The sequence below is a fragment of the Macrosteles quadrilineatus genome, unplaced genomic scaffold, assembly GCF_028750875.1.
Source record: "Macrosteles quadrilineatus isolate MER2022 unplaced genomic scaffold, UCM_ALF_1.0 Scaffold_8__2_contigs__length_117827958, whole genome shotgun sequence".
NCBI classification, from domain to species: domain Eukaryota; kingdom Metazoa; phylum Arthropoda; class Insecta; order Hemiptera; family Cicadellidae; genus Macrosteles; species Macrosteles quadrilineatus.
The window spans coordinates 53528979-53551702 of NW_026542601.1; the positions used below are offsets into that span (position 1 = coordinate 53528979).

Sequence of the window (22724 nt, forward strand, 5' to 3'; positions counted from 1 at the left end):
CTGAGTGACACAGTTCCAGGGGATGATCTGTGGGAGGTTGTATGACGTACGTGACCGATATCAGGGGTTGCCTGATGTTTTGGTGTTTTTGTGTTTTTTGTGACACAGTTCCATGGGACGATTCTGAGGAAGACACTGTGGGAGAGTGTATGATGTACTTGACCATGGCCGATATCACATGTTGCCGGATGTTCCAGTGCCTGAGTGACACAGTTTCAAGGGTTGATCCTGAAGGAGGCTGCGCGGGAGGGTGGATTTTCGACGTTGCCATAGCAACCTCTGACAACAACCCCTGCTACTCATGGCAGTGTCGTCGCGATCTCTCTCGCTGACGGTCAAGTTCGCGTACTTTAAGTTATTTAATTAGTGGTTTTACGCTTTATTGTGGATGGTTGAATTGAGGTTATTTCTGAAATCGTGGTGTTAAAATCGGTTTCATTAGAAAGAATAGTTGACTAATTTTAATTCGTTTTATATTTTAGATAGGAGTAGTTGTATAGGTTTATACAATTTTTAAAGGTAATACAAATGTTATTTTTTACATAAAAAAAAGGATTTGCCTGTTGTACGTTAACAGTTACAATATCTGAGATTATTTAACCCAGTATCGATTAAAATAGGTTTTCGTGTTGAAAACTGTTCCAAAAATCAAAATTTGGTGTAGAAAAATATTTTATTACGTAGTTACTGAAGGTGCTGCTTGTAGTTTACTGTTTTACCACTCGATTCCCTGATTTCGATCGAATATTAGTTCTTTCCTAACTTTCTAAAATACGTAGTTGGATTGAAGATTTATTTTTTGTAATATAATCTTCGTTATACTTTTAAAATTTGCATACAAGTCCCGTATCAATCTTGTCTTTGTCCTCATTTATGCTGAGGACCTAAAATAAGGTTCTCAGGTCGAAATTATAAAACTGTTTCAATGAAATCCAGTTCTCCCTAAGTATATTCGTTACTTAATTGACGATGTTCTATGATATTCAGTTTCAGTTAAATGTAGAACTTAAATGAACGGATGCATTTAATTTAATAATTTTATAAACAAAGCCCTAAATCAAAATATAAACAAAGCGCTTTGTTAAAAGATCAAAATTTGAGTATATGTTTGGTCATTGTGGTGTTTAAGAAAGTTAAAATGCTGTATTTTAAGATGAAAACTAAAAACTGATTGTAAAACATTGAAACTGGAATTTTTAGCATCCAATATACACATGAGTAGTGGCAGTAAAATTGATTGTGTATTTCATCAAGCCAATTCAATCGAAATCGTTTGATCAAATTATTGCCTGGGTAACTAAATTACCTCTAGCATCATCATTTAACATTTTACAGTCTTTATTATAACATTTTCATACCTTTTGTAAAATAAATTATTCTTTAGACTAAGAACACTATAAAATTCGTAAATACTGGTTTTAAAACATCAAGCTTTGGATTCAACATAAACGTTCTGGGCATTTCGTGAAGCCAATTAATTCATTTGGAATCGTTAACGTTAACCAGATTATATTGGCCCGGGAAATAAAATACACACAACACAGACAATAATTGTAAACCACTTAGATTTACATTTAAATATTTTACAGCAACAATTTAACCAAAAATAATTAAATTTTATAAGTCTTTGAAAATAGTCATAGTGAACATTGATGTTAAAACAGCCGATTTAAGCTGCATTGTAAACATCCTAAACGCCTAGCCAAGCCATTTCAATCAGAATCAGTTAATCAAATTGTATTGGCCCGGGGAACAAAAATAACCTCTAACATCCTATTTTCAAATTTCACTTGTTTACCTAATTTCTTTATGCATCAGTAGTTTTTTATGTACAGATTTGTAAAAGTCTGTGTTATTTTTCATTGTCATCATCCTGATAAGTTTATACAATCAAATTAATTTGGAATTTTTCGATCAGATTATATAACTGCGTGCCGGTAGCTGAATTTTTATTTCAGGATTAGTGTTGTCTATAGTATCATTTTGAGGCTTCTGATTGGCTGAGGGAACATCATTACAGCGACGATACGATTGATGCCATCGGCTAGTGGGGTAGTGGATAAAGTACTGGGCTGAAGATCCGAAGGACCCGGGTTCGAATCCCCATCCGTAGCACTATTTTTTGTATTGGATTTTTTTCATTATCATCAAGTTTGGTTGGTTTGGTTAGGTTATGACGGTTTAATTTTAAAATTAAAACATTATGAAATTGAATTTGACCCATTTATAGTTTTATTTTACGAACAGAAATATTTTTTCTGTTAAACCTTCATTTGATTTTTCATTATTAGCAAGTTTGGTTAGGTTATGATAGTTTAATTTTATAATAAAAAAATTATAAAATAGGATTTGAGGCACTTATAATTTTATTTTATGAACAGAACTATTTTTTCGATTAATAAACCTTCATTCGATTTTTTCATTGTCAGCACGTTTGGTTGGTTTGGTTAGGTTATGACGGTTTAATTGCATAATAAAAAATATAAAATTGAATTTGAGGCATTTATAATTTTATTCTATGAACAAAAAAAAAAAATTTTCAATTACTAAACCTTTGTTATGGTCAATCTAGAAGCCTCTAAATGACACGTTGGCAAAATTAATCCTGAAAAACAAATTGTGCCTCCCGGTAAACAACATAACCTTTAACATTTTAGTGTTTCATGTTACCCAGATTTTAATTTTTAATTGTTCAAAATGTTTGTAAAACTTATTTATTATTATTTGTGAACATTGAAATGTTTGACTGTGCTGCACGTGTTTAGAGTACCACTGACTATGCTACATCTTGGAAGTCAGACTCTGAACGGGACGTCGACCATGGAGTTGTTGACATGTAAGGAGTGTGTGCGGAAGAAGCGCGTTTCCTGCGGGCCCAGGACGGAGGGCTGCGCCCCGCTGGTGCTTCGGAGATGTACTCGCCCTTGCTGCAACCACCGACCTCGCCTCCTCCTGGACGACCAGCTGGTGTCTCTGTGTTCCGTCCTGGAGATCTCTACGATGCCGAGACTACCGAAACAACCGGAGGTCAAGCCGTCTCCTCGACATCGGAGCTCGGTGAGCTGAACTTTATGTATATTCATACAAAATTGACATTATTTAAATAACGGTTCAAACCCGGTTCTTGTTACAGTTCAATGTCAATATTGTTTAGCTAATCAGTTCAAATCACTAATGCGTGAATCGATCTCGCTTGGAGTCGAGCCAGCGAGGATCATATATGAACAGGGCGCTATTATCACTCGGCTATCTAGATAACTTAAGTATCATCTATATATTAATAGGCAAGCATGTTTCTGTAAAACCTTTTCTCCCAGCTCGTGTGCATCGCAGGGAGAGTCTACGCATACTGTTAGAACTAGATTTTCCTGTAGATGTGCAGAATCCCTTTATAAATTAAAATAGGCTAAAAAATAAGCACAAAAAATTTATTTTAAAAGTGAAAGAATTATCATGGGATGCTGGTGATCAAATAACAACTAAATATAAACAGAATATCAAAACAAATTAAAGAAATTCCAATTACATGTTTTATTTACAGTGTGGGGTGAAAATAGAGAAGTCTGTAGGCTACATTACTTATTTTTTGTCGAGTTTTCGACCACTGGACGACCTCTAGTTAAGTATTATTTGATAAATAACTCCTTTAAAAGTCAAGCAGTTTTTATTCGACTTTCAATCAGCCTAAGAGTCTTACCTGAAGTCGTTGTAGTGTTTAGTAACAAAGCTACACAGGTCATCTTATTCATTCTAACCTATCCTGCATATTCAGGTTGTGTAGGTATGCATTGCTGTTTTGTCAATACAATTTAATCAGCCTTGTGTATGTGTTTGGCTATTATACGAATAATAAAATACGTCGGCAAAAGACTTTCAATTTATCCATACTTATACTGGAAACATTTACGAAACGGTGAATATTTATAAAATATGTCACAATCGTTATACATTTTGGCCATTGCAACTATTTGCTCATTATCAGAGCCGATCAACAGTCTCTGTTTTTGGCTTGAGCATGACCGATGTCACTGGTCTTCATTATTCTATTATCGTATGATGAATGAAAAAAGAAAGAATGGATATATTAATGAATGAATGAATTCGTGCATAAATAATAATCTGTATTCACTTCTTATGGGACAGTCCCCTTTATTTTTAAGATGTTTTTGGGGTGGTTTGGAATTTAAAAATATTTCTTTTCCAATATAGCCGACAACTTTGTTATTTCTTATTGGTATTTTATGATTGTTTCAAAATGTTAAAGCGGCTTCAAACGTTTTTATTCTTATCATTTTTTTTTCTCTAAAGCTACTCTTTTAGGTGTTACAGCGTGTTACAAGTAAGAAAAAAACTGTGTGTTGTACATTCTGCATCATGTACATAGCTTAAACGAGTAAGTTTAGAGAGAAAATTCAGAAATTTAATAAGTATTGAAATTGTATCTACATTATAATAAAATCACGTTTAAAATATTGATTTCGTTGTTTCAAAATGGCCACCACTTTCCAAAATGGCAGCTAACTTTAATATTGGAACACTCTGTATTTTATGATCTTTTATTAGGATGTAGATGTGATTTTAAGATTTATTTATTATTTGAATTTCCTCTCTTAACTTGCTCGTTTAGGAGCTACAGGATGCAGAATGTATAGACTACTACAAGCCCTTTTTTCTTAAAAGTAACCCACTGTAACTCCCAAACTAGTAGGCCCTAGCTTTAGAGACGACATTACATGAACAAAAACGTGTTAAAATCGCATTTACATTCTAAAACAATCATACAATACAGGGTGTTCAATAAGAAATAACATAGTTGTCGGCCATATTGGAAAATGGCGGACTTTTAAAATTTGAAGCCATTCCAAAAAACATCTTAAAAATAAAGGAGAGTGCCCCATAAGAAGTTAACTCTATATTTCATGATAAATTGGTACACTTTAGGTGGGACTTAAAAATCAACTTTATGAATATCCATTCAATTTTATGTAATTTACAGAAGAAATAAGATTTGTTACATCTTTACCCAACATTACGTTTGAGAGATACGGTGATATAGAAATACTACCCAATACATCATAAAATGTATGATCGATAAAAAGCGGATTTTATTGATTCGTTTTTGTTTAAGAAAAACTAAATGATATTCTGACAATCGTAAAGTTAGTTAACTTTTGTATGCAAGGAAGTAAATATATTATACTTTAAGAATGTATTACCACCTTATTTAAAAGTTCTTACCTCAGATAAGTAATAAGTCTTTTTTATTACAATACTATTACCGACGTGCCAGTACAATATCCAAAATGTTAGCAGAGAAATTGTGGATGTACACTTTTTTGCAGTTGTACAATTTTTAGATAAACAAGAGAGGGAAAATGGAATAATAGAGGCATGTTTTGTTTCGTCAGCAACAAAAACACATGTAACCGTCATAACGACTACACGTGTCCTCTGTTAGTGTGGCGTTGCTATCTTTTACCACTCACTTTGTTCTGTTATGCACGAAAGAAACAAAAATTGTACCGAATTCGTGTGTAGAGTAAAACGTTCATGGCTGTTAACAAGCAAGTAGTTAACAAGATGGATTGTTACAGGGTATCTTGTTAAAATGTCAGTTTTGTTGTGGATGAATGGAATAAACCATGTTTTGTATCGGATTCTTTGAATGTGTGTCGGAACTTTTCCAGAAACCTAGAGATGATGAAACTTACATGATTCTACCGTTTTATTTGCTAGTTATTGAGATATTATATTTTACTTTATCAAATGCCTTTGCTTCATTTAAATAAAAAATAACCCTACCGTAGCAAACTTGCAGAATAAGCAAATTTCCATTTGCCTGATTTGATTCTCACGTAAATATATTGAAATAACATTAGGTTTAACGAGTACCTAGATTTGCTCCAACAGGGATAGTAATGAAGTGTGGCTTTTGGTGAAATATTAATAGCTTAGTAAAAACTTCAAGATGATTTATTCTCCATAAGAATAAACCAAACTGCAACCAATTTGAATATATAGTTATTGTTTTTTTTTACCTTAAATGTATTTGCTCATACTTTACTCCTCTCTAACTAAAAACGATTCTCTTCAATAACACAAGAATGTTAAACGAAACACTGACTGTGGAATGACTAGTAACAGTCCCATCAAAGTCCAAGCTGGATAAACGTTTTCAAAGACATTTTCAATTTCGCACGAATTTAATTGAACGGATTCCACGACATAGTAAATTTGATTCTCCGAAGTCAGCTTCAAAGACCACGTGTCTTAGCTTTCCTTTCAAATTACTTCACTCGTTGTAACGTGACTAATGTGACAGCATTAGTGCATTCAATTTGTATCTTCATGTTAGTAGATATAAGTTTTCAAATAGCCTTTAATGCACTCAAATTAAATTGATCATGTTAAAGGCAAATACCACTCACTCATTGATCACTATCTAAAAAACTACAAACCATAGGAACTCAGGAATTTAAATAAATTGATCTATAGTATAAACTAGTCCTTCAGATAATAATGGCAGAAATAAAAGAAGAAATTGAGCACAATTGTTGATAGTTACGATTGTTTGAATCTATTGTTTAAATGTCAATCGATAGAGCAGCACACTCCTGGAATATTCAGTTTAAACCACTATGCTGCTATTCAATATTGTTTCTCATGATTTAATATGGTTGGTATTGTTGGGTTTCAGTTGCTAAAATAATTTGTTAAATATGAAACAAACAAAGGCCGTCTTTTAGATATTCGTGTCAAATGGAGTATATTTAAACAATAAACGTACTATGGTTTTAGGTATATAGTTAGAACACTGACCATAGTTAGTTCGGACTTGGGTGCGGGAGCGACGGGTTTGATTCCCGTCAGATGATCCACAACACATGGGGTTTTTTTCCCTAAAAGCGTTTGAAAACTTCCTCCTGTTCTTCCCGTAAAAATTCCTCCAGCATTTGTTATAGAAATCAAGAAAAGAAAAAAATAGTATCTGTACACATTTTTGTAGATAGCAAGATTTACTTTGGTTTGTATGTTGACTGCAGATTAAGGTGGGTTCCGAATTACCAAAAGTATAATTTTATCTTTATATACACAAATATTTTGTTTCACCTTAAATGGAACACTAAAATACAACTGTCTCTTAAAGTTTTTTTTTCCACTATCAAAACAAAACATAAAAATATATGTCTTTATTTCTCCAAATAATTATTCTTTAAATATATTTGGTGCCATTGTTTTTGTTGTAAGCGATAAGCCACTGTTAGGATTCATATACTAAAAAATAAGCCTAGTATAAGATATCCAAAATGATTTAATTACAATTTAAAATGTTTTCGCCAATTATATTCTTTGTAAAAACATGTACGGCATAACACTTATTTTAGATGTTGAACTCTAGGATTGTAAAATCGAACAATTTTGTAAAACAATAAGGTACAGATATTTATGATTGTGAAGATTGAAAAATTAGATAAAATCTGTGTTTACATGTTAATTATTTACTTTTAAAACGTAAATGATGTAAAAGCTTGGACATATTTTGCACTCGACAAAGATCAGTTGGCAGCAGTTTTGTTTACGCTTCTTTTCAAGCGTTAAGTAATTAAAATTAATGACATTAACACAAACCTAATGACACGAACCATTACACTTCAATGAAAGTACCCAATTAGTTTTATGATATTTCGTTTCAAGCTTACAACCCATTAACCTACTTTTGTTAGTGAAAATATGAATTTGTATAATAATTTGTGTACTTCAGTAATTATTGAATCAACTATGTGGATATTTTGGTATTTCAGACTTACAGTACGAAACTGATTGGGTGGGTAAAATTATATCTTTCATCTCGTATATCTATTTTAAGCAGAATTTCACCTTGAAAGGAAATTATAACCATGAAGAGTTAAACTAAATTAAAATCTGGGATCGTTGTATAATTAAATATAAAACTAAGTGGTGAGTAAATAATGAAAACAGCATGAAACACACCTTACCATTTTATCTTTATTTTATAATTATTCTAAGTGTTTGCAGCTTTTTTCACAGCCATAGAATATTCAAGTTTGCAGAAGAATCTGCTTTGCAGTTCTATGGGAATAATAAATAACTATAATACTATGCATCTAATTTATCTAAGTGACAATTGGAATTTTAAACTATACATTTGATATAAAGCACAATTTACTAGTGTGTGTTTTAACCACATTTATTTGTATCCTACACAATGAGAATCCGCATCCGATAGTTTTGTAGTATGTCTATGAGTCAGACATTGCTGGTTCGAAATCATTATCACCACCATCTTGTAACTGCAGCATCTTATCACTGGCTTGATTCTACATTGACTTTACATTAGCAAAGAATCCATGGAGGTAGTTTAAGTTACAGAGGTTTCAAGAAAAAAATTATCTTAGTATTGTAACTAACGTTTCAAAATGAAAAGGTGCATTTGCAGTCGTCTTATGTTGGAGACATAGAATTGGTCTATTCGCTTTTCCTTAAGGGAACATCATTTCGCAAACAGCTCCTTTGAACGTTGGTCAAATACGCCAACGTAAGTCACTAAACTCCAAAGTCAAAGGATGCCTTGAACTTTATTGGCCAAAGCTAAATATATTACAATATGAGACTCTGGGAATTGATCAGGTTTGAATTCTTGGACATAAAAAGCCTTTATGTATACATATAATTCTATGTAAAAAGCTATGGGACGTGTTCAATCAATAAACTTGTAAAGTAAGTAAAATAATAAAGAGTAGTATATATGGAATTATGTATATAAGAACTGTTTATATTTTCTGATTTCTTTATAAGCCTCTTTAAATGCCTTACTGTACAAATATATTCAACTTACAAATAAGAATACACATCATACAATAAGCGTACATTTTATTTTGGAAAAAAAATACATAGGCGAATTTCGGAATGCATTACTTAATTAATCTTAGGTTGTATCGTGGTAATACACCTATACTAGAGATATAAATGAAGATACAATATAGATATATATTTTATAATTTTACGCCGTTATACCAACGATAGGTCGAACTATTGACAATAATGTAACAGCATAGACAAAAAGTAACAGTAAGCTACAACCGATTTAATCAATCCATACACTAATTCGATTCATGCGATTGCTTACAATCGAAGGTTAAAACAGCTGACTTTTACTCTCTATGTACTCTATGTAGGATTTTTACTACCTAAGGAGTAAAATAGGTACTTTAAACACATGTAACACATGCATTAAATACTCCTTTTTTGCTGAAGAATGACGAAAAATATAGAATAACAATATTCCAACATATCTATATTTTTTACCTACCTTTTGATTTAAATTGAATAAATTTAGAATATTCTGAATTTTATAGTGAAGAATCACTCGGTGCCAAATCTGTGTCTTTTGTACAATGCAAACAAAATTTTTATTATTGTGAATTAAATTGTATTTATCTCTACTAGAATAACTCTTTTGAGATATTTGCATATCGAAATATAAGGAGCACGTTTGTTATTATTTGAAGCCTCAGTCGGGAAAGATATCGTCTTCTCCAAAATTTGACAGTTTCGTTATAAACACGCAACGTGTTATAGCTGACGCATCTTTGATCGTCACGCATTTCATTCTCTGTACGAATATAAGAATATTTGACCTATAAAATATTATCAAATGACGTTGCTTATCTACACCACACAGTTGTAATCCAGTGCATTACTCATGTTATACTTTATTTACTTATACAAAAAATTGTAGCTTTTATTTATGTTTTTGAATGGGGTAAAAACCATGGTGCTAAAGGGTGCAGTGTTATAAGTGCTTATAAGATTTTAAATAATGTCTATAAACATTGTGTTTATTGTATGATAAATAAGCTAAATGTTTTTGAAAACATTCTCTAATTTTATATCCAACTGTGTGATATCGATATGACAAAGCAAACCAAATTTTAAGAATTTGAACAATAAAGGGTGTAAATTCAATTGTAGCTAATTTCAATTGAAACTAAATGACATCTAGATTAGTATTATACTAGTTGGTACAGTAGTAGTGTTTGATAGTTATAAACCGATTATTATTTAAAAATATTTGTGAATGCACATTTAACTTGTTTTGTTAAAACTTACAGTGATGGATGCATACTAAACATATGTAAATAACCGATTTTACTGGTCATAATCGTTTACCTGTTCAAAATATATCATGTATAACGAATTATGTTTTTTAATTATAACGATTTTTATGACGATTAGATTCATGATAGTTAATGTTTACAGGCATAAATATATAGGAAAATGTTGGAAGACGAATTTTAGTATACATAAAACCAATCAATATGATATTCATCATAAGCTTAACATTGTGTCCTCAAAGGTCTAAGCAGCGGAGCTATGTGGAATTTTAAAATCAATCGCACTGCAGAAATATTTCCAGGCATTTTTAGTAAACTACGAAATTTTTGAATCGGCAATTCTATGACTATGTTGGTAACATGGCGGACTTTAGAATCCATGACAGCGATACGTGACTTTATGTACAAGTCTTTATGTACGCGTTTAACGCCCATACTGTAAACTAGTCAGCACACTTTATTCTTGTGCTGTGGCTGTGCCTACTTTTACCTTGCTTTGCCCAATTCCGTGCACAGGCATCTGAGACATAATTACAGGTTGTGGCTGAGACCTCATACTAAATTAAGTCTGTCTGTGTTACATTACGAAAAATATTGAACATAAATTAAGCCTCAGCTACCAAGACCCATTTTATAAAATTCAGTTAGAAGTATAATGTCAATGTAAATAATCAATTACAACAATCTTGGTAAAATCAAGGTATAACCTCGTATTTGTGACCATCACAGGTAATACATGCAATTAAATGTCCTTTGTCAAAGAGAACTTTAATTGTACATCGCAGAAACAGGGACTGTCAATTAACACTTACAAATGCACATCACATGTTTCCCGCTTTAGGTGTTTGTATTTAATTACTACTACTTCCTTTTAAGGGAAATACATTTAGTTGTTCAATTTGTAGCAATGGTAAATAAACACATTCTATCTGTTCAAGTCTTAACGCGTCTTATAAAATCGAATAGAAAATTTGGGAAGAATGTCTAATTTTAACTAAGGGTTATTACCAGTGTATACAGATGACAAAAAGCCTACACAAGTAAGGGTTACATTTTTCAGTTCAGATACATGTATATGTATTTACAGTTCAATCTTTAAGATGTTATTGGAATTCAGTAACACGAAGCTAATTGTTGAGTACGTTCATGTGCTGACGTTATTGTTGAGGGAATCGGAGGCTGTAAATTCCATTTGATCATTATTTTGTGGCACATTAAATTTAATAATAGTTTAAAGCAACTAATTAACTATTATCATGCCATGATAATAAATTAAACTGCTTTTAACTTTTTCATAGACGTATCAATCGAGAAGATTCCAGATGCAGCTTTTCGCTGACAAAGACTCGCCGATTCATTAGTTAGAATCATTAATTAATGACTAAACGATCAATGGTAGTTCCGGAACCACAAAGGATTTTTAAAGCTTTTTGAAATGGAAATAATAACCACTGAATTAAAGGGATAATTCTAATCGCTGGGTGCCAAATCGGTTTTATTTCATCTACAGTACTGAATGTACTAAGTAATCTAACTTACCAGTTTTTCTCTTAGGCCATTGAAAAGTAAACATTTGACCTGCGCGTCCAAGCCTCTCTACTCAGGCTTCTGTTGATTTGGTGTAGTTCTATCAATGTCTATTAGAACTAGGTATTTTTTGTTGTTGAATACTCTTAATTATGAAACATTCATCACTTTTGGCAGTAAAAGGTACATTTTCCACATAAATTACCAACAATTATACTATTTTAGTTTTACTATGGTATAAGTCTAAAATATCCTCCAGTTCTTATACTTTGCAAATTTAAGGAGGCACCCTACTAGGTTTGACTATTAATACTTCAGTATTTAATAGTCAATGCTACTTGGTTTGTAGGTCAAAGGGTTGAGAAGGGGGAACAAACCAGTGGATAGATAATTCCACTAGAACGTTTCTATTGCTCTTATTTTACGATTGTTTTATTACACGTCCTGTGTAAACTAAGTAACGTCATTCAATGTTTTTCCAAAGATCATTATAGACTCACGAAGTACTAGGTTAGGCGTGTTTTCAAATTATCTGAATACTTTTTTAATACTTTTAATATTGATATTGTGACCATACGAAGGTAAGTATTTTAAGCCAAGTATGAATGGAGATGAATGTAGGATAAGTGGCACGATCTTGTAGTCTTGTTACTGACTTAGGCCGACATGTTCCTTAGACATGACTTTAGTTAATAGCCCATACAACCAATGGCAACTAAGGGACCTACAGTTTATAGTTTGATTTGAATCACATTTTTGCCATACATTGTTGTGATTAACAAATTGGTCTAATTATCAGGATAGTACTGCGGATAGTTACTCAACTCACTAAAGCGGACGTTAATCCACACCAGGGAGTATCGCATCCACAGTGCATACCTATAATTAGACACAATTCGTTACCTCCTAGTAGCTGGATACTCGCCACGGTCCCAGTCTAGGAGGCCAAGCATTTTTTAATTAAGACAAACATTTTTTGTAAATAAAATGTTATAAATATTTTTTTATGCAACCATTTAGTTGAATATTATCCTACGTTATATTATTGTACTGTAAATCGTTGGTTTATGCTTATCATTGAAATCAAATTGTTAAATGGTATTAGCATAATATCTGTAAAGAACATTTCAAACTGTCTCTAACATAGACAAAAAACGCGATGGTGTAGACTAATATTACAACTTTTTAGGTTAACACAAAGCATAAATACCAACAAATCCTCAAACATGTAAATATTCATGTAAACTTGTAGGCTTAACAAATGTCAGTATACACGAATTATTTTCCCCTTAAAGTTTCTCAGAAGAGTCTTCTCCTCTATCGAACTTTAACTTCCGTGATTTAGTGACATAACCAAGCTCAGATGCATTGAGCCGCTATGTCGGTGTCCCCATTTTGCTGGGTAACTCTCAGGTACGACTGATTGACGTGTTCTGTTCACTAAGATTCTGTAAAATTGGTATATTTACAGTTTGATTTTATCTTTATTTTATTTTGTCTATGCCTTGGCACATGCTATACTCCTGATTTTAACAGTTTTGTTCTTTCGCTGTGTTTGAATGTTCGAGAAGTCGGTGGTGCGATAGATTGGATGACCAAGAAATGTCGTAGGTTCGCGTCTATATGTCATCATTTCATTTATACGCATACTGTATACATAGACAATTATTTTACTGTACCAACTTATACTTTACCTTGCTTTGGTTGATACGAACCACATACAAGACTGACGCCAACGTGTAAGGGAAAATTCAAGATTAAAAAGGTCTCTAGCTCTTGAAAGAGAAAAAAGAATATTATTAAGGACTAACTAGCTCCTTCAAAATCGTAATCTTACTATTAGAGAAGAAATTTACTTAAACATTTCTTTCGTCCAATAAGTAGGCCAACATTTTAGTATCTAGCATGTCATCGTAACTCTTTTCTGAAAATTTCTGATTATAATGTTTATATTGTATGATAAAATTAACAAATTATTTTATGAAGATTTACAAAGTTAGATTTCGACTTGAAAGCTACTCGATGAAGTGTCAAGAAACTGTTTAGTGTAATGCGACAAGAGAAGATTTAAACCTTGACATGACTTTAAGTGCATTATTTAGTCACCTAAGTGAACTATACCAATGTGAAATGTCAAGTCTGAAGCCAGCTAACCCAATTGGTTAAGAAATTTGTATACCGATGTTGACTAAGTACTGTACGGCGAAACATGAAAAATTGTCAAAACAAAATGTAATGTACTACTAAACTTACTAAGTAGGAATTGATAGTCGAATGGTCGGCTCAAACACCGGTTAAAAATTACGTTAAGTGGAATAAATACGTTTAGTTCAATTTACAGTTTCAATGTTTCTGAGTGAAAAGCTTTAGCAAATGTCCTTAATTAAAATACGCCTATCAATACCTTGTAGTGCAGACTTAAACCGACTTAAATATACCTTTTTTAGAGAAAGGTAGATACATTTTAAATTTGTTACGATGAATGTAGATTTCGATGTCTCAGTTGTCAATCATCAAGCCCAAGCGTAGCATGGGTACTTTGGTTACCAACCACGCCGATGATTTGACTTCCAAATAAAATTTTAATTAGTTTAAATAACAAAATCTTCCTAACCTAACCTAAAACATAGTCCACCCTTATGTTAGATTAGGTTAGGATATATTAGGTGTGGTCGGTATAATACCGAAGTACAAGATTTTTTCCTTGGACAGACTATCAGTTTATACAAATAAACAACAGTAAAACAAAAAAAGGTTTTTTACATAATTAACGCTGACGTTTTTACAGTATTTTTAATATTTACGATATGATTTTGTCGTTGATTTATTTATGTTATTTTTAGCAAATTTTGTGCTATAAATTACGTAACTTATACGTGAAGAGATTACTTTTGCAACGGTATACACAACATTGCGTGTTCTTTCATCATTCAACAAAGATTTGCTCGCTCACAAGGAACTTTTAAATTGCATTACAAGTCTTATACCGTATGGTAGCCTTATAGACCTTAAGGCTACCCATCCCATAAAAGCAAATCGTTAACTAGCCAAGTCCTCTGCTTATGGGGAAAGTGCATGCCTTACTGCATTAGTCTCCGTGAAATACAGGGTGATTGATATAAGTGTGCAGGCTGTTTTATTCGAAAACTATAAGAGATTTAAAAAAAAGTTAAACGGTAAGTGTCTTGGAATTTTTATTTTAAAAATTGTAGTCAAGTCGAAAAAAATATTTTTGCCGCCATTTTTTCAATATGGCCGCCAATTAGATTTTTCTTATAGAACAACCTGTATTTTATGAAGTATTCCGGTAGAAAATATAATTTTAAGACGAATTTACTCTTGTGTTTTTTTTTTCTTCATAAACCTGACCCTTTAAAAGATAATAATGGGTAAAGGTAATAATGGGATTCAAGTTGAGAAATTTCGGCATGTGAAAGAGTTTTGATGTAGGCATAAGCAAGCGTGCCAGCTGTTTTATTCGAAAACTATTCAAAATTTCACAACTTTAACTATTATTATCTTTGAAACGGTTTGGTTTATGAAAAAAAACACAAGATTAAAATCGTCTTAAAATTATATTTTCTACCGGAATACATCATAAAATACAGGGTGTATCATATAAAAAATAAAGTTGGCGGCCATATTGGAAAAATGGCAGCTAAATTTGTTTTTCAACTTGACTACAATTTTTAAAATAAAAAATCCCAGGCACTTATCGTTTAACTTTTTTTAATATCTCTTATAGTTTTCGAATATAACAGCTGGCACACTTATATCAATCGCCCTGTATATTTTCTTCATCTAAATATATAGTTTTTAGCATTTGGATGAATAAATACAGGGTTAAAATATATGGATACTGTCATGTTCTTTTGGTATTAATAAATAATAATGGTTTCCAACCCGAGGTACATTCTTAAGTTAAATCCCATGCTATAAATAATCCTCCCAGACCGAAAAAAACTGCATCCCTATTACGGAAACTAAAAATTTGTGTTATTTGTTACCGGTATTATCGGAAACAAATGCCGATATGCTCCGGTAACATCGAAGATCTACTGTTCATCACTGAGGTTGAAAACTCGTCAAAACACACACACACACTTTCACATTTCCTGTATTTTATTTAATACATAAAATACATCATTACCAAAAAGTGCTTAAAATGTTTGATTTTTTAATAGATTTATCCAAATGTTTGAAATATCACAAATTTTCAAACCAGAGATGAAGATAACACGGGTGAGGTGGAGTTCAGGTCGAATAAAGAAATATGCCATCATATTCCGTAACCAAACTCTTTTCATGTATAACTCTCTCTCTCTCTCTCTCCCTATCTATCGAGTAATATTTACTTTTGCCTGAGTTAAGTACATTATTTGTGTATTCCACCGCTATTGTGCATTGTTTCGAACTTCATGATAATAGGGATGCAATATTTCTGGCCAACAGTTTACATAAATAGATACCTGTGTACAATAACATTGTTTATGGGTAGTAGATTCTGCAAAAGGTGGACACAAGATTTGTCCATATTCAGGAACAACTATATGAATGCACAATGCAGACTTAAACTCTATGCATAACAAATAATGTAGCCGTGGTAATGCCCTAAACCAAAATTATATATTTCAATTGCCTCGGCAGAGGTAAATAATGAAGGCTAACCGGGCAGACAACTAAACTAAACTCATTATTCTGAGTTCTAGTGGTTAAAATGTATTACTGACGAGTTGCTGTTTCCATTTGTTACACATTATTCAACTAAAGAGCATTTGTCCGTATGTCATGACCTTTTACCCATTTTTCGTTTTGAAAGTAATAATAATAAATTTAAAGTAGGCATCCAAATTTGTTTTGCAGAGGGTGTATTTTCAGTTGATCTTTGTTAAAAATGTGTTGAAATAGTAATATAATTTGAAAACTTAAGAGTTCTTTTAGAAAAATAAATAGTTCTTATTGATTGTTCACAAAGTTAACACTATTTTCAATCTACTGAAGGTGGAAGATAATATTACAATTAATAGTAATTACCAATACTTAATAATATTTCTTAAAATGTATAAAACAAAAATTCGTTTTTGTGTGTTCATTTCTTGGAAACCAAAACAAAAAAGCATACAACAATCGTTAATCATGAAATGCATTTGCTTAAAATACCTTCTACAACATAAAAGAATTAGTAACATTTACTACTCTATTTACATTCATGAACCTTTTAAGATCATTTTACAACCGAGCTGAATTTCGTTGCAGTAAAAAAAATACCCAGTACGATCATTTATGGGTACTGGAATAAAGGTTGTGTCTACTAATCTCGATATATACTGGGACTAAAAATATGTTCAAGTTCGATAACAGAAATGTCAAAACATATTTTTACTGATTGAGATGGAAATTGTGAGCAGCATATTTTTAAATAGCTTATACACATCAAGTTAAATTAAATCAACTGTAGCCACAAAGATCGCGTGTCGCGGCATCATGCACACCGAGAATCATCTTGCATGATCGAACTGTTCGGTCTAGACTGTGCAGTGAATCTTTGTGTGGTGTGTTGTTGTAAATATATCCAATGAACTTCAACTCAAATTTAAAATATTAAATTTCATCAATTTGGCAAACGAAAATACTTTTATTACACGAGTTTTAAGTTTAAGATTTTCTTCCAACTTCCAGCTGGCGTCCCTCTGAGGAAGTACCGTATAACATTTGCTTTGCAAATTAAAGAGATCTTTGAACGGCTGACAATTTAGACTCTGTTTTTCTTTTGAGCTCAAATTTTTGGCATTGTAGTTTACTGGCAAAGATCTTTAATTTGATGTTCAAATAAAGATATGCTTAGATTTAAGATTTGCTTGGAACTAATCTGACCCCTAGTCGTCCCTCTTAGAATGTAGCGTATCACTGAATCATGTTTTGAAATGAATTTAATGCACGGTGACTTTAATTTTTTAAGCTCTTTATTATTTTAAAATTTTTAACCATTCCGGGACATTTTCTGACGTATTTTGCGCTAAGCCACGTGGTTTTCGAGATATTTAATAAAAACAAAAAAAAACAACTACCACATTTTTAACCTTAACCCCCCCCCCCCCCCACACCAAACCTGACACTCAAAATTGTGAAGCCTTTTACCATAAAATTCGGGGACTATAATTAAGAGTTTGATGTGAAAATTAAGCTTTCACTTAGGATATTGAGGATAGGCAGTTTTTTCGCTAATTGCACCACACTATACTGTATAGTAAAAAAGTATGCCTAATAACAAGGTTAATTCCACCAGGTTTAATTGAGAGGAATACAATAACGCCGCTTTTAACACTTGTTAACTTTGTTATTTGAACGTTTTATTAGCTGTTAATAATGTTTTATTTTATAAATAAAAAAAAAAACATTTAAAGGCCACACCATTCTAAACTCACCCTGCATTCATGTTCATCTTTTAAAGAAAGTAAACAAATGATGCGGGTCTTGATAAAGCGATTAAGTAATTTAAAATGTAATTTTAAAATGATAAAAATGCAAGTAGAGTTTCAAAGTTTATGGACTGGTTAAAATAAGAAAGTAATTACGATTGATCATTGGTGTTTAAACTATTCGATCCTAACATGAGCAATAAGTAGATTCTTACATTAGGAATACAAATTCGTATCTTAAACCGCAAACGGCTATAAATCCAGTCTGTATGTTTTTAATAACTGTAAGTTGTAATTTACAAAAATGCTACTTTTGGATATCCTCATTAAAAGTCAAATTCAAAGAAATACTTTCTTCATTTTAATTAAGAAGGCTGGGTTGATGGTTAGTATTACTTGAAACTTCTTAAATTGCTTTTATTTACCCAACAAACTTGTATACTTTTATATACTTTAACTACGAGTATCTTGGAGTTGTTATTCTGGACTTCTCTAATCATTCATTTGATTGAAATATAATATTGATATCATTTCTAAGTATTAATGGGTTAGAAATTCATTGGAGATTCCAAATTAAATAGTTCTTTAGCTTGCGTTTAAGATAGTTTTGCGGTAAACGATTTGTTTGTACTTCTGGTAAATTACGAATCTTTAAGTACAATTTATCCACGTTTATTAGATTAGTTTTGAGAAATGTCATGACTTTATGCTCAAAGGGGTTGCTTGTAGCCTACTCGAACAAGTTAAGTTTGTCTACATTTTAGAAACATATACATTATTTAAATCTTTCTGAGTACATTTTTCAGCTTAATTTACTTTTGGCGATGCCGATTTTAGTATACACACTACAAATGCAAACCCCCGTTTTTTTAAAATACAGACTTTTGTTTTGTATGTATTTTACGATGTACATGTATCCGAGTTTGTTTACGTAACGGTTAAACTTTTACTGGTAGTAGAGTTAAATATTGCACGATTGCCTAACTCCCATGTGTGTTTAGAAGGAGTTAAATGCTAACGTATTGACACTTCATGTTTAGGAACCACCACCTAGTAGACCTTAAGAAACCACCACACGTTTCAAGTCTTCTCCTAATACTGAAAAATCGTACTACATATACCAACACGGTAAATTCTAACAGCAAAAGTAAACTTGAACTGTTATGTTTCTTGTCCCGTGAAGTGTGACATAAATATATCTACGAAATTTGTCAAAAGGACAAATTAATATTGAACAAGAAGCTACATATAATAATAATTTTCTCTATAGCCTATTTTTGTAAAGTTTATACTGTTCGACAACATAGGTTTATGTCTAATGTCAATACATTAGCCCAAAGGGTTAATATTCGCCCTAAAACGTTATAAAACAGTCAAAGTTTATAAATTGTGAAAGTGCTTCGATTTATTATTTATATAAAGCGAAAACACCATAACATATTTTTATGATCAAATATAACATGCAGGCAGAGAAATGGTTTTTAAAGTTAATTATTTCAGTTTAATATTCATTGCACGATTGCCTGACTCCCATGTGTGTTTTCAAGGAGTTAAATGGTAACGTATTGACACTTCATGTTTCGGAACCACCACCTAGTAGACCTTATAATAATTTGATTTTCCACTAAACGAAAAATGTGTATTTTACATTTTTACAAAACTTTGTTAACATTAAAGCGGATAAGTAATTTGAATATTATTAAAGTAAAGAGAGTGGACAACATTTGAATAACAATAACTACAAACAAGTACTAAGAAAAAATTTCGTTTTTTCCGATGAAAATGTTAGGACGTCAGAATCTGTTCCCTGGCTCCCTTAAAGCAAGGTTGTCTAGGTTAGGGTTGTATTTGGCACGTTCCTCGACATGTTATACTTTATGTTAAAAAAATAACAAATTGTACGGCAAATAAAATAATGATTCAAACCTAGCCAGAATAAATTTGCATTGCATTCAAATAAAATAAAAAATATAAAATAAACATTGCAAACTGTTGATAGCCTGGAATGTTCTATACATAGGTGAAGCCTGTGCGGACTGCAGACGCCTAGAGGATTCCGACCAAACATTTTACCATAAATAGTAACACTTATGTACCTCAATTTTAACCTACTTTATCTTATTTTTTTTATTTCAATTGTAAAAGCTTTTAGCTTTCTACTAGGAAAAACAATACAGACGCATCGCACAACGAGTAAAGCTAAAAGCAATGTCAGGCTCTACAATGCGCTATCGACAACGTGTCAATGAGTAAACTAGGATCTACTGTCTTTATAAAACCTTGAACTTAGCAAGCCAACTTAGTTTGAAAAGAGACCCTTTAGAATCACTCTTTAAATAAACAGTTAAATTGTAATATTTACCTTTCTGCCCTTGACAAACCAACATGCAGTATTTTCATCAATGTTATATTTATTGGTTTAAGTTGTCTCTATCGTACTAGTACTGTAGGCCAGGCGCACACAGGCGATTTTGAGTCGCGCAACAGTTGCCCGACTAATCGGGGGACTGTTGCGCAACCCACTCGGAGACTCAAGACTCCGTGTCCGGAAATTAGACTTCGTTTTTGTAAAAAAACATTAGCTACCGATATGGCTTTGTCATCCACTTGTAAAAGATTATCTATTGTGCAAGACTGGTCTAGGCGTGGGCAGATCAGCAGATGGCCAGGATCCTGAACAGCACCACACGCACACAATATGTTTTCTTCGTCTGGTAAGAGACCCCATTTCGGCATGTTTGTCTTGCATTTTGGTACCTCAACCCTGAATCGATTTAGGGGCTTCCACACCGAGTAATGTAGGACCAGGAGCCAGTTCCTCCCTGGCTAGTATGGGAGGGTTAATCAACCTGGCCCCCCCTTGCCACCCGATTGCTTGAGAGTGGATCCATCCAGAACTCGTGTCCGTGATAGAAAGCTCTTTCTGGACCGTAGCCGTCGCTCTACAGGTTGGTGGCCGTGTAATGGGTGACGAGGGCCCGTCTCTTGCTTAGTCTTTCTACGTCGGCAGCGACACCACGTCGGATTGATGGAGGGGCGATCCCTATGATAGGATAGAGTTTGTGTACTGGGGTTGGTTTCAAACACCCAGTTACAATCCGAGCCATGTCATTAACTGCAATGTCAACCTTTTTTGCATGTGACGATGCATTCCATACTGGCGCAGCGTACTCCGCAGCCGATTGATATTAGTGCGATTAATAAGTTGCATCGTTGGTTAAAGAAGCTATAATATACAGACTGTCCCAAAAGTCCCGGACCGGTTTAATATTTTCTAAACGACAACAGATAAATCAACAAGATTTGGTACATCAACATCACACCTAAAAATCTACTTTTTTATGGAAATATAAATTTTCTGTCACATCATGGGGACGTCCCGCAAGGAGTCAGAAGGAAATCTTAAATAGAAGCATAGGTTGACATGTACATCAAATTAAAGGTCTTTACTAGTAGAATATAATGCTGCAAATTTGAACTCAAACGGACAACCAAGTCAAGAGTAACAGTGGTTCAAAGATTCATTTAATTTGCATTTGGGGGCACAGCCCTAGGAGTCAGAAAATTTTTTTAACGTAAGCATAGGTCGATATGCACATCAAATTAAAGGTCTTCACTAGTAGATTACAATGCCGTAAATTCAAGCTCAAAAGAACGCCTGAGTAAAAAATGGCAGTCGTTCAAAGATTCAAAATGGCAGGTTCAAGAAATCTTTGAACGGCCACCATTTTGTAACGGGTGATCCTTTCGAGGCGCGGTTTCCGGCATTGAACTCTGCTAGCTAAGCCCTTTAAACTGATGTGCATATTGACCTATGCTCCTATTTAAGATTTCCTTCTGACTCCTCGTGGGACGTCCCCATGATATGACAGAAAACTGATAGTTCCTTAAAAAAGTAGGTTTTTAAGTGTGGTGTTGATGTGCAAAATTTTATTGATTTATCTGTTGTCGTTTAGGAAATATTAAACCGGTCCGGGACTTTTGGGACAGTCTGTATAACTGATAAAATCCATATAGCAATGAAGCTATTTTCCACAGGATGCAAAATAATAGTAGTTTATAGTAATTTTAGTATATGAGCTTTTTTTATTTAATATATTATACATTTTTCAGGTGTGTGCCTGCAAATCCACAAACGATCAAGCTCAAAAACAGGAAAAGAAGGTAAGTCCGAGTATATTATGTATTCCCCAGTAAAAAATAAGGTCAGTTTTAGAACGCGAAAAGTAGAATGTAAATTGATAGAGCGTGCTGTAAAATCATTTATATTGTGTCTACAATTTAATATCAAACCAAACGAAAATAAAGTGATATTAGAAACTACAAAATCTTTAATGCTACAAACCTACTATCGTTGTATGATTGAATGAGCTTTGCAGAAGATGAAACTAACATAAAATCGGATAGTTAAGTCGTCTTGGTATTGATCAACTTCTCTTTTACAGAACTATCATCCTTCGAACATGAAACTGTTTTAAGATACGTTTCATCCCATGCAATCCTAGAAACGGATTTATAAATTCATAGTTTTTAATAACCTTACTATTTTACTGCTTAGCTGGTATATTGTTTCCTGTTTTATGGATTAACTGGTTTTCGGTTTACAAAAGATTTGCTATTTGAAAATTTTTAAAACCTCTCT

General features: G+C 32.7%; 1 protein-coding gene across 1 annotated transcript; it reads left to right on the top strand.

Moving 5' to 3' along the window:
- Nucleotides 1-2778: 2778 nt before the first annotated feature.
- On the top strand, nucleotides 2779-22279 carry LOC129000392 (uncharacterized). The gene is made up of 2 exons (XM_054427356.1): nucleotides 2779-3057; nucleotides 22196-22279. The coding sequence occupies exons 1-2, from the start codon at nucleotides 2779-2781 to the stop codon at nucleotides 22277-22279; spliced, it is 363 nt and encodes a 120-aa protein (XP_054283331.1).
- Nucleotides 22280-22724: the final 445 nt, after the last annotated feature.